The sequence below is a fragment of the Vulpes vulpes genome, chromosome X (genome assembly GCF_048418805.1).
Source record: "Vulpes vulpes isolate BD-2025 chromosome X, VulVul3, whole genome shotgun sequence".
In the NCBI taxonomy this organism is placed as follows: Eukaryota; Metazoa; Chordata; class Mammalia; order Carnivora; family Canidae; genus Vulpes; species Vulpes vulpes.
In genome coordinates this window covers 120,071,489-120,083,223 of record NC_132796.1, presented here as the reverse complement: position 1 = coordinate 120,083,223, position 11,735 = coordinate 120,071,489, and the positions used below count along the sequence as shown (strand labels likewise).

The 11,735-nt window shown below is 50.4% G+C and overlaps 1 protein-coding gene across 1 annotated transcript in view; it reads left to right on the top strand.

The window, feature by feature from the left end:
- The window catches only part of HAUS7 (HAUS augmin like complex subunit 7), a 33,963-nt gene that overhangs the window by 880 nt on the left and 21,348 nt on the right, over positions 1 to 11,735 (top strand). The window contains exons 2-4 of the mRNA XM_072744931.1: positions 76 to 191; positions 4,756 to 4,823; positions 7,530 to 7,591. Coding sequence (XP_072601032.1) covers positions 76 to 191; positions 4,756 to 4,823; positions 7,530 to 7,591 — 246 coding nt within the window. The remainder of the gene's footprint in view (positions 1 to 75; positions 192 to 4,755; positions 4,824 to 7,529; positions 7,592 to 11,735) is intronic.

Sequence of the window (11,735 nt, the reverse complement as noted above, 5' to 3'; positions counted from 1 at the left end):
GTGAAGAAGGAGCATTTCAGCCCCTAAGTCCTTCTCGATTTGTAAAGCTTCCCTGTTTTCCTTTTCTTTGCTTAGGATCTCAAGTGCCCTGTCCTTGAGGGTCTCTATATCACAGAGCCTAAGACCATTCAGGAGCTGCTGTGCACTCCCTCGAAATACCGCTTGGAAATCCTGGAGTGGATGTGTGTTAGGTAACGTCTTTGTTGCTTCCTCCCCATCCCTGGGGTGTGCCAGGCACCGCTCAGCCCACCTGGGCAAGATGGGTGTTTGATATTGTGATAAGCAGTGCTGCTCCGAGACGTCTCCATGCCCTACCGCAGGTCCTCATGAGAACAGCTGTTGCTAAGAAGTGCCGACCATGGAAGCCATGCTTGAATTTGCCTTGAAAGTGCCGCCCCCACCCCATGCCAGGGCTTCAGGGGGTCTGTTTGCCACCTTGCTAAAGTGTTAACTTGGGCTTCTCACTGTTCTCATTTTACTAGTTTCAGGGCTGGCAGGGGCCTCAGTCTTTCCCTTCTCACACCGGACGTGTGAACTGTCTTGTGTCTTGCCATTGAGGAGTGAGAAGTAGGGCCAAGACCCTGTTTCCCAGTCCTTCACAGCAAGCAGTGTCCTGGTGGGTGTGCCTGGCACTGTGCAAGGAAAGCAAAGCCTACTCAGATGGCGAGGGGCAAGATCCAGAAAGTCCCAAGGAATGTCTGTCTCTTGGGAACAGCAGTCCATGAGTTGAGTATCTGTCTTAAAGCTACAGTGGGGAAGGCTTCACTAAGCCTGTCATGGAGCACAGGCTATGGTGGTGTTGAGCGTGACCCCCAGGGTCCTCTCTGGAGTGGCTGTGGTTGGTTGGTACAGGAGTCTCAGGAGGCCAGGCCTGTTCCTCTTCAGCCTTGCTTCTCTGCCCTTGTAGCTAAGGGATATTCCTGGGCAGGAGCCTGGTGGTGGAGCGGCGACGGTGCAGCCTGCCCACAGCTGGCGCATCTGTCAAGCCACGGGACACCCTGGCCTTGGGCTGGGTGTCCTATGAATGGCTGCGAGGGAGAAGAGACATTTTTATGTTTGAGCCTCTACCTTTCCAGCAGCCTGTCCTGCTGTCCTCCAGCCCTCCCCCAGGTCCTACCTCGGGCCTCTGCTCACAGCACTCTCATACCCTATTGTTCTCTTCCTGTACACACCCTCAGGTCTCTGCATGTCGCACATTCTCTTATGTAGCTCACACATCCCAACTTCTTTTAAAAAGTCTCCAGCTTCCAGGGAAAAGCATATCCTTCTTCCCCCGCCTGGATACCCACATTTTGACCATGCCCCTCGCAGAGCCCTCAGCCCATTGGTTCTGTCTTGGCCTGCTATCCTGTCTGGTTATCCAAAGCACTGGGAGCTGCTGGAGGCCAGGTACCAGGCAGGACTCCTGTGTCAGCCCCAGGCTGCGGCACGATGTTGTACATACTTGAAATGTGCTCCATGCTGTTGGCTGACAAGCAGGTGCATGGACACGTGCACACCCATGTATCATTCCAGGCACCTCAGGCATGGAGGGGTGTCCCCAAGGCCTGGGGGCTCTGGCGACTGCAGAAGGCCCAGGCCTGAGTCCCACTGTTGGGCATACCTCTGCAGTCTGAATGTTGCGGATGTTGGCACAGAGGAGGTGGCATTTGGGAGGGGACGGGTAATGGTGGGTGCTCATTTCAATAGGAGTGAGGAGTCGAGGTATGGAAGGGAGAGCTGGGCAGCAGTGGCCTGAGCAGCAGCTTAGGGCAGTCATGCAGAGCCTTGCAAGCCCCGTGAGGGCCTTTCCACTTTATGCTCTGGGCAGGGCAGTCATGGGACCAGGGAAGCATCACACTGAAGTTAGCATTTTGGCAAGGTGATTCGGGAGTTCTGTGGTGAATGGATTTGGAGGGGTGAGAGTGGAGGCAGGGAGACTGACATGGAGCCTGTTCCAAGAGCCCCAGGAAAAGGTGACAGGAACCTGGCTTGGAGTGACAGATGACTCGCATGATGGCCACTGCCAGCCCTGAAAGTGCATGGTCCAGGAGTCTGGGAGGAGAGGCAGTAGTGGCGATGGCCTGGACTAGTGCAGGGGTCTCAAGTGTTCTCCCAGGACGAGGGGGGCATAGCCGTGTCTTGGAGGTGCTCTCATGGAGGGAGCCCAGATTTGCTTGGCTTAGGCTGATGCTGGGGACTGGATCACCCTACTGGGTGGGAGGGGTGGGTGGGAGTCTATGGGTACATTCTTCAAATGCTTTCAGTACTTTTATAAATACAAGAAGCTGAATTCTTTGGAGGAATAGATAGGGAATGTACAGTTGTATCCTACCATCCCAAGCTGGCAAAGGGCCATAGGGTTTTCAAGGTCCCCAAAAGAGGATTGGATAGAGCTCAGCTTCTCCCACGTTTCATGTTGGCTTTCTCTGCACATAGATTCACCAGTTCAGCCCTCGCTTAGGGCTGCCTGGTCCACCCCGCTCTGGGTGGAACCTGGAACCTGTACCCAGCCTTGGCCTTGGGGCTCAGCATGCTGGCTCTGGGGGACCCGTGGGCTGAGCTGGCCCTCGGTGTGGGGGTAGGGCTGAGCTGCAGGGCCCCCTGCGTGGCCGAATTCAAGGCACCTGGGTTTCCTTGACTCCCAAAGAGCTGTACGTGCTTTTAAGACCTTGAGTGCCTTTAGTGTCTGCCCTGCTCCCTGCTGCCTCGGGAAGATCAGCTTTAATGAAAGCCCTTTCTGAGTGAGGTCACTTAGGCTTCTGTGGATTTGTTCTTTAGTGTGGTGAAGTGGTTTGCCATAGTCCAGCCTGATGGATCGCTGAGTGTGCTCTGCTGCTTGCTGTTTCAGAAGTGGGAATGTTGCCCAGCAACCAGGCCCGGGGCCCAGCCTCGTAGCATTGCGCATGGTGGGGGCTTCTTCTGCCCCTCCTGCCCCACCCCTCTTTGGCAGAATAGCTGGTTGCCTTAGTGAGTCATGAAGACAGGCGGTGCAGCCGAGGCCCCCTCTCTGCTCTAGTCCTACAGCGTGGGGCCTGGGACCTCAGGTCCAGGGTGGCCCCGCCAGCTCGCAGGGCGCCAGTACGGTCAGGGTAGGTGTGACCTGGGACGCAGGCGTTCATTTGGAGGCATGGTCCCAGGGAAGGAGAAGTGAGCCCTCTCCACGCTAGGTCAGCAGGTCCCGAGCGCCGGTGGGCCTCCGCACCGGGAGGGCAGAGTCGAGCCTGGCCCTCACTGTCCTGTGGAGAGAACCTCTATCTTTCTGTAGGGAGGGCCTGCCCTGGTGGTGGGCCCCGAGGCCCCCTGGCAGGCAGGCGGAGCTCTTCCTCCCGGGCCTTGGTGCTGTGCTAGGCCCGGAGCTCAGGGCGGGGATGTAGTGCTCAGACTGTCCCCTGCTCATGATAGAGACCCCCTAGGGGAGTCTATACCCCCCTGGACTAGTGCAGGTCTCTATACTAGGTCTATACCCCTGTCGGGGTATTATAGCTCTTACTGCCTTTGTTATTTTTTTTTAAAAGATTTTTATTTATTTATGACATTCAGAGAGAGAGGCAGAGACAGGCAGAGGGAGAAGCAGGCTCCACGCAAAGAACCCGATGTGGGACTTAATCCCGGGACTCTGGGATCACGCCCTGAGCCGAAGGCAGACGCTCAACCGCTGAGCCACCCAGGCATCTCCCCTTACTGCCTTTAGATGTGGTCTGTGTCTGGAAACGATTTTGCCCATTAGCTTGCGGTCTTATGGCAAAGTGCTTATGAATGGCCACTGTCGCGTTTATCTCTCTGGTATCGTCAAGGCTGGGGCTCTGCTGGACCCTCGAGGGGACAGCTGGGATTGCTCTCTCAACCCGGAAGGCTGAAGCTATGATCCCAGAGCCTATCACACTAGGAGCCCCCAAAAGGTTTAAAGCTGTGACCTGGAGCAGCATAATCTCACAACAATTGAAGCTTTTCTAAAAAGAGAAAATGTCCTTTTGAAAGAGCTAAGCGTGGACATTTACTGACGGCAGATTACTCCATGGCAAGAGGTCATGGTCATTCACTTATTAATATACACCGGCTGCCTGTTTTGTGCTGGTCGCCATGGCATTAGACCCCAAAAGCATAGAATAGAAAGTTGTCTCCGGGCCTCAGCGAGCCTGCAGTCTGGGAGGTGAGAGCCCAAGGGGAGGACAGTGCTCAGGTCTTGCTGTGACGGCGGGACACCAGAGTGTCTGTGGGCGTGCCTGGCTCTTCCCCAGCTTCCCTGGGGAGGTGAAGTCAGTCGTGGCCTTCTCGGGACTCGTCAGAGCCAGTGTGCCTGGGCCAGGTGGGAAGAAAGTACTCCAGGCCGAGAAGGACAGATGCACACGTGTGCATCGTGGTGTGAGGGGACACCCAGGCAGGGCCTTGGGGGACATTCTTTCAACAAACTGGTATCATGGTTGAAAGAAAAGTCAGCCCCTTGGTTCCTCCTGAGAAACAGCTTCCAGCTCTGAGGAATTGAAGATTTTCCTCTTGGGCAGCCGTTTTGGTTTTTTATCGTGAGAATTTAAATTGCAGTATTCAGATTCACATTTTTGAGGTATGCTTTCAGAAATATTTTGTGTTTTTCTTCCCTGATACTTATGGAGTTGAAAGTCACATCACATAAAATCATCCATTTTGAAGTGAACATTTCAGCGGGATAGAGCACGTGCACAAATAATTCACTTTTTCAGAGCGTGTGTAAGGAGGGGTCATGAGGGGGCCTCTGCTGCCCACTCGGGACTGACCAGTTTTGCTCTTTCCCCGCAGGGTCTGTCCCTCCTGGCAGGAGAAGTCCAGCTCGCTAAAGGGGGCCCCAGTCGAGGTGAAGATCCAAGGTGGGTCTGTGTTATAGGAGTTTGGAGTGGGGTGGTGGATTCTGGACAATTCGGAGCTTATGCATGGCCTCCTTAGCAAGTTGTACTGAATTTCCCATGGGATGGTGTTTACTTCTGGCTGGTGCATACTCTGGAGATCTTGCCAGAGCCTTCTAGAATCGCAGCACACCCCTCCGCACTCACACACTGCGGATGGACAACGGGGACAGTTCTTATATGGGCATGTGAGCAAGATCAAGGATGTGTGACCCTGTCTGGCCCATCCATGAGGGCACTGGAGGCAGAGACTGGTTCTTGCCAATGCTTCCGACGGTTCACTCCCCATCTTCCCGCTACGTGCACGCTGGGCAGCTCTCCACAGGGGCTTGTCTTATAACTGTTTCTTTTCTATCCTTTGTTGGCAGAAACTGTCCTTAATCCAGTAACAAATATTAGGTAACGGGAAGTAAATTACAGCCCTCACCGTGGGGTCTCTAAAAGTTAATTTTTCTCTGGGCCTGCATTTGGCTCAGCAGCTCTGGTGTGGGGGGTGACCTGGACCTCCTCACTGCCAGATTAGATGTCCAGGGACAGTTGTCCTCGAGGCCGAAATGGGCCAGAAGAATGGGGTGTTGTATCTTGGAGCCTGCAGGGCTGGCCTGTGGGCCGGCCCGGGCTGCACAGAAGCACCGCCCTCCCCGGTGTGTTACATCTGGCACTTTCCTACTGCTGGGACCATGTCCAGGCCTGGCAAACCTGGCCGCCAGACGACATTGGAATTCTTTAATGTGCACCCCTCACAGATGCCGACCCTGCCCTTATCCCAACCAAAGCCTTGACCTTGCCGTTCCCAGCCTTGGCTTCTTCTTCCGTGATGCGGGGGTGATAACCTCAGCCTTGCCCACCTCATGGGAGTGCGCGGAGTGTCAGAGCAGGTGGTAGACACAAGTGTCTGTCCATGGGTAGATTCCTCCGATGAGGATTTGGAGGATTCATGAATTCGTTTGTGGAGCATTTCCTGTGCACCTGGCATTGTGCTCGGTACTGGCTGCGGCCGTGGATCGTGCCGCTCATGTGGCACTTGTGTGCCAGCTGGGGAAGACAGGTGGTAAATGAAGGCAGCAAAATTCTGTACTGGATGGTGAGAAGTGCCATAAACCGAGCCAGGTGAGGGCAAAGTGGCGCATGGGTGGGTTGGGAGAAGGGTGGTCCTGTTCAGTTAAGGTCGTTGAGGAAAGCCTCCCCATTAAACACACCAATAAAAAATAAATTTATTATTTTAAAAAAAAGAAATTGAAAATTGATTTTAAAAATCATCTCCATAAAAAAAAAAATAAACACAGACTTGCAGTGAGGGAGGAAGCAAGCTGAGCACATAGCAGAAAGAATAGTGTTCGGGGCAAGAGAACAGCAAGTGCAAAGGGCCTGAGGTGGGCTTGCATGTGCCTTGTGGCTGTGAGGAGCACCCAGGAGGCCCGGGTGGCTGGTGCAGAGTGGAGGGCGAGGGGAGAGTGGCGGGGTGAGGGCAGAGAGGCAGCTGGGCTGGCCACATCAGGCCCTGGAAGGACAGCTTTTATGCTGAGGAAAGCTGCGGCCTGACTTCAGGTTTAACAGGGTCCCTAAGGCCACTGAGCTGAGAACAGGAGGCCTGGGCAGAGGCAGGGAGACCGCTGGAAGGCTGTTGCGGTGATGCAGGTAGGAGACAGGAGGGGGCCCGAAGAGTGGAGCGTTGGCCAGATCCTGGGCTTACCGTGAACGGTGGGTTGGCCACACTCACCAAGACTTGGATATGGGATAAGCAGGAGAGGATCTGTGGAGGACACGAGGATTTGGGGTGAAGGGTTGTGGGCAGTGAGCATGCTTAGGGGTGTAACTGCTATTCATACAGTGTTTCCAGGGTTACTAATGCTTTCAGGCGGACGCTCTGCTTGCTTCTTTCCCGGATCTTTCCAAAGCAGATGCCAGAGTTATGCCTGTTCTACTGCTGAGCCATCCGGGGGTAGGAGCTGGGCCTTGCCTATGAAGGAGTAAGGGCATTGCTACAGGGCCAGGTCGGGGCTCAGAGCAGGCATTGGCCCCAGGCTTTCTAGCTCCGAGTCTTGGCCCTTCTCCATATACCAGATGCTTATTCAGAAAATGTCCAGAGCACCCTGTAAGATGTGGCTGGGCAGTCCCTGCACCACGCTGTGACTCGGTTTCCCAATCTGTAAAATGGGGCTGCGGCCCACCTCCTAGAGTTGCCAGCAAAGTGAAAGGAGATGACGCTGATAAAGGCCTGTGGGAAACTGATGCACATGAGCCGTGGTTCCTTCTGCTATGACCTGGCGAGTTCTCTGGAAGGGTGGTGGCATGCAGCAGCCTGGGAAGGTTCCCGGACCAATGTCAGCTTCTCAGGTAGCTGGCTGGCCTCTGCTAGATGCCAGGGTTCCTTATGTGGAAGAGCATCAGATGCGACCCCTTATTTCCGTCCAGGAAACTGATGCCCAGGGATGTGCAAGTCACACAGCAAGAAGCAGTCCTGAGGGTGTTGTCCCCCTGCCTCCTGTCCGCCCAGGCCTTCCGGGCCCCAGCCTGGCTCCTTGGGCAGCAGCCTGCCAATGCCGGAGCAGGAGTGCTCTCAGCAGAGTGGCGCCCGGCACTCTGCACGTTCGCGCACCCCTGGGTGCACGGCGTCCTCTCCTGTTTGGCTGGGCGTCTGCAGTAACAGGAGACCCTGTGTTCCAACAGAGATGGTGAAACTAGGCCATGAGCTGATGCTGTGTGGGCTGGCTGACCAGGAGCTCCTGAAGGTAAGACAGGGTCCTCTCTGTCCCCACAGACTGGGGTCCTCAGTAAGGCTGGGTTAGGGGTGGGAAGGGTTTCGTCCTCCAGGCCTTTGCTCCTCAGGCCAGGGAGCCAGCATCCCCAGCCACTGCTCCTGAGTCTCCCCACCCCGGGGTGGGGGGCGGGCAGGAATCTATAGGATTCCCTTGCACAGACCCCAGCCCTCCCTAGGGCCCAGGGGGGATCACAACTAAGGAGGCTGGAGGCAGATCTCTGGTTATGGTGACCCGAGGGACAGAGCCTATCCCGTCCTTGGCTGAAGACTTCAGACACACTGGCACCGTGGTGCTTTGTGTGTCGGCAGTTGGGACACTCATCTGTGGCGGGAGGTACTTGTCCTCGTCCCATTTCACAGGGGAGTTGTCAAACCTAGTCATGCTATGGTCACCTAGTGACAGAGCCTGGCCTCAAACCCAGGCCCCTGGTCCCCAGCCCGTGCACTCGTCCCTGACTAGCTGCCCCCTGAAGCTCTCTATACACAGGCGGCCCTAATCCACGCCCACGTCACTCAAAGAATCCCGAATCCGCACCCCCGCCCTTAAAATCTCATCAAAGTTTGAAACGATTAGGTTTACATTTTGGCAATTATAAATAATGCTATGAATGCCACTGTGTGTGTTTTTAACTGAAGACATGTTTTGAGTTCTTTTGGGAATATAGCTATAGGTGTAGAACCGACAGCTCAGTGTAGTGATTGTACGCTGAACTTTTTGAGGAATTTTGTGCCAGGCTTTTCCAAAGTGACTGCACCATTTTACATTCCTACCAGCAGTTGTGTGAGGCTTCCAGTTTCTCCACACCCTCACCAACATCTGTTCATTGTTTGTTGTTTTGACTCCAGCCATCCTGGGGGTGGGGGGGGTGGGGAGGGCCATCTCATTGTGGTTTTGATTTGCAGTTCCCTGGTGACTGATGATGCTGAGCATCTTTTCACGTGCCTATTGGTCATTTGTAGGTCTTTACAGAAATGTCTATATTCAATTCTTTGGCCCATTTGATTTGTCTTTCATTGTTGAGTTGTAAGAATTTTTTATATTTCCTGGATACGAACCATGTCGGACCATTCCCATTCCCGATGCATACTCTGGAGCACAAGTTTCTAGTTTTGATGAAGTCTATAATTTATTAACTTTTTCTCTTGTTGCTTGTGCTTTTGGCATTGTATCTAAGAATCCAGTGCCAAATCCAAAGTCATGAGGATCGACGCTTGTATTATCTCCTAAGAGTTATAGTTTTAGTTCTTACAATTAGGTCTTTGATCCATTTTGAGTTAGTTTTATATATGGTGTATGGTATGTGTCCCTCCTCGTTCTTTTGCAAGTACCTGTTTAGTTTTCCCAGCACCATTTGTTGAAAAGACCATTTGTGCCTCATTGAATTGTCTTGGCATCCTCGTTGAAAATCATTTAGCTGTAAATGTGAAGGTTTATTTCTGGATTCTCCATTCTGTTCCATTGATCTGTACTTCTGTCCTTATGCCGCACTGTCTTGATTACTGTAGCTTTATAGTCAGTCGTAATGTGTGAATCTTTCAATTTTGCTCTTTTTAATGATTGTCTTGGCTATTTTTAACCAAATCCAATTCAGTGAGCCAATTCAGTTCCCTTGGATTTCCATATGAATTTTGGAATCAGGTTGTAAATTTCTGCAAAAGAGCCAACTGGAATTTTGATGAAGATTTTGTTGAATCTGTGGATCATTTTGGAGAGTATTGTCATCAAGTATATTAAGTCTTCCTATACATGAACATGGAGTGTCTTTCCATTTATTTAAGTGTTCCTTAATTTTTTCTGAGGCTGTTTTATAGCTTCCAGTGTACACATCTAAATATATTGCTAAGCATTTTATTCTTTATGATGCTGTTATAATTGGAATTATTTTCTTTAACTTTCATTTAAATTCACCTTAGTTAAAAAAATAAAAAAATAGGGATCCCTGGGTGGCGCAGCGGTTTGGCGCCTGCCTTTGGCCCAGGGCGCGATCCTGGAGACCCGGGATCGAATCCCACATCAGGCTCCCGGTGCATGGAGCCTGCTTCTTCCTCTGCCTGTGTCTCTGCCTCTCTCTCTCTCTCTGTGACTATCATAAATAAATAAAAAAAAAAAATTTAAAAAAAAATAAAAAAAAAATAAAAAAATAAATTCACCTTAGTTAACACATAATATATTATTATTTTAGGGGTAGAACTTTGTGATTTGCCAGTTGCATATAACACCTGGTGCTCATTACATCAAGTCCCTCCTTAAGGCCCATCACCCAATTACCCTATCCGTCCACCCCACTCCCCTCCAGCAACCCTCACTTTGTTTCCTAGAGTTGAGAGTCTCTTATGGTTTGCCTCTCTCTGTTTTCATCTTATTTTATCTTCCCTTCCCCTATGTTCATCTGTTTTGTTGCTTAAATTCCACATATGAGTGAAAACATATGGTATCTGTCCTCTCTGATTTATTTCGCTTAGCACAATACCCTCTAGTTCCATCCATGTCATTGCAAATGGCAAGATTTCATTCTTTTTGATGCCTGAGTAATACTCCATTTGTGTGTGTGTGTGTGTGTGTGTGTGTGTGTGTACACCACCCCTTCTTTATCCATTTATCTGTTGATGAACATCTGGGCTTTTTCCATAGGTTGGTTGTTGTGGACATTGCTGCTATAAACATTGGGATGCAGGTGCCCCTTCCAATCACTGTTTCTGTCCTTTGGTTAAATACCTAGTAGTGCAATTGCCAGGTCGTAGGGGAGCTCCACTTTTAACTTTTTGAGGACCCTCTAGACAGTTTTCCAGAGTGGCTGCACCAGGTTGCACTCCTACCAACAGTGTAAGAGGTTCCCCTTTCTCTGCATCCTTCCCAACATCTGTTGTTTCCTGACGTGTTCATTTTAGCCATGCTCACTGGTGTGATTTGCATTTCCCTGGTGACTCATGATGTGGAGCAGTTTTTCATGTATCTGTTGGCCATTTGTATGTTTTCTTTGGAGAAATGTCTATTCACGTCTTCTGCCCATTTCTTGACTGGATTTTTTGTGTTTTGGGTGTTGAGTTTGATGAGTTTTTTAATAGACTTTGGATGCTAGCCCTTTATCTAATATATCATTTGCAAATATTTTCTCACATTCCATAGATTGCCTTTTAGTTTTATTGACTGTTTCTTTTGCTGTGCAAAACCTTTTTATCCTGATGGAGCCCTAATAGTTCATTTTTGCTCTTGTCTCCCTTGCTTCTAAAGACATGTCTAGCAAGAAGTTGCTGTGGCTGAGGTCACAGCGGTTGCTGCCTGTGTTCTCCTTTAGGATTTTGATAGATTCCTGTCCCACATTTAGGTCTTTTGTTAATTTTGAGTTCATCTTTGTGTGTAGTGTAAGAGAATGGTCCAGTTTCATTCTTCTGCATGTGACTGTCCAGTTTCCCCAACACCATTTGTTGAAGAGACTGTCCCCTTTCCTGCTTTGTCAAAGATTAGTTGACCTTAGAATTAAGGATCCGTGTCTGGATTCTCTGTTCTGTTCCTTGATCTATGTGTCTGTTTTTGTGCTAGAACCGTACCGTCTTGATGATCATAGCTTTGTAATGCAGCTTGAAGTCAGACATTGTGATGCCTCCAGCTTTGGTTTTCTTCTTCAACATTCCTTTGGCTATTCAGGGTCTTTTCTGGTTCCATACAAATTTTAGGATTGTTTGTTCCAGCTCTGTGAAAAATGCTGATGGTATTTTGATAGGGATGGCATTGAATATGTAGATTGCTTTGGGTAGCATAGACATTTTCACAATGTTTATTCTTCCAATCCATGGGCATGGAGTATTTTACCATTTCTTTGTGTCTTCCTCATTTTCTTTCATAAGATTTCTGTAGTTTTTAGAGTACAGATCCTTTACTTCTTTGGCTAGGTTTATTCCTAGGTATCTTATGGGTTTTGGTGCAATTGTCATTGGGATTGATTCCTTGATTTCTGTTTCTGCTGCATCACTGTTAGGGTATAGAAATAGCAACTGACTTCTGTGCATTGATTTTATATCCTGCAACTTTGCTGAATTCCTGTATCAGTTCTAGCAATTTTGGGGGGAGTCTTTTGGGTTTTCTACATGGAGTATCATGTCGCCTGTGAAGAGTG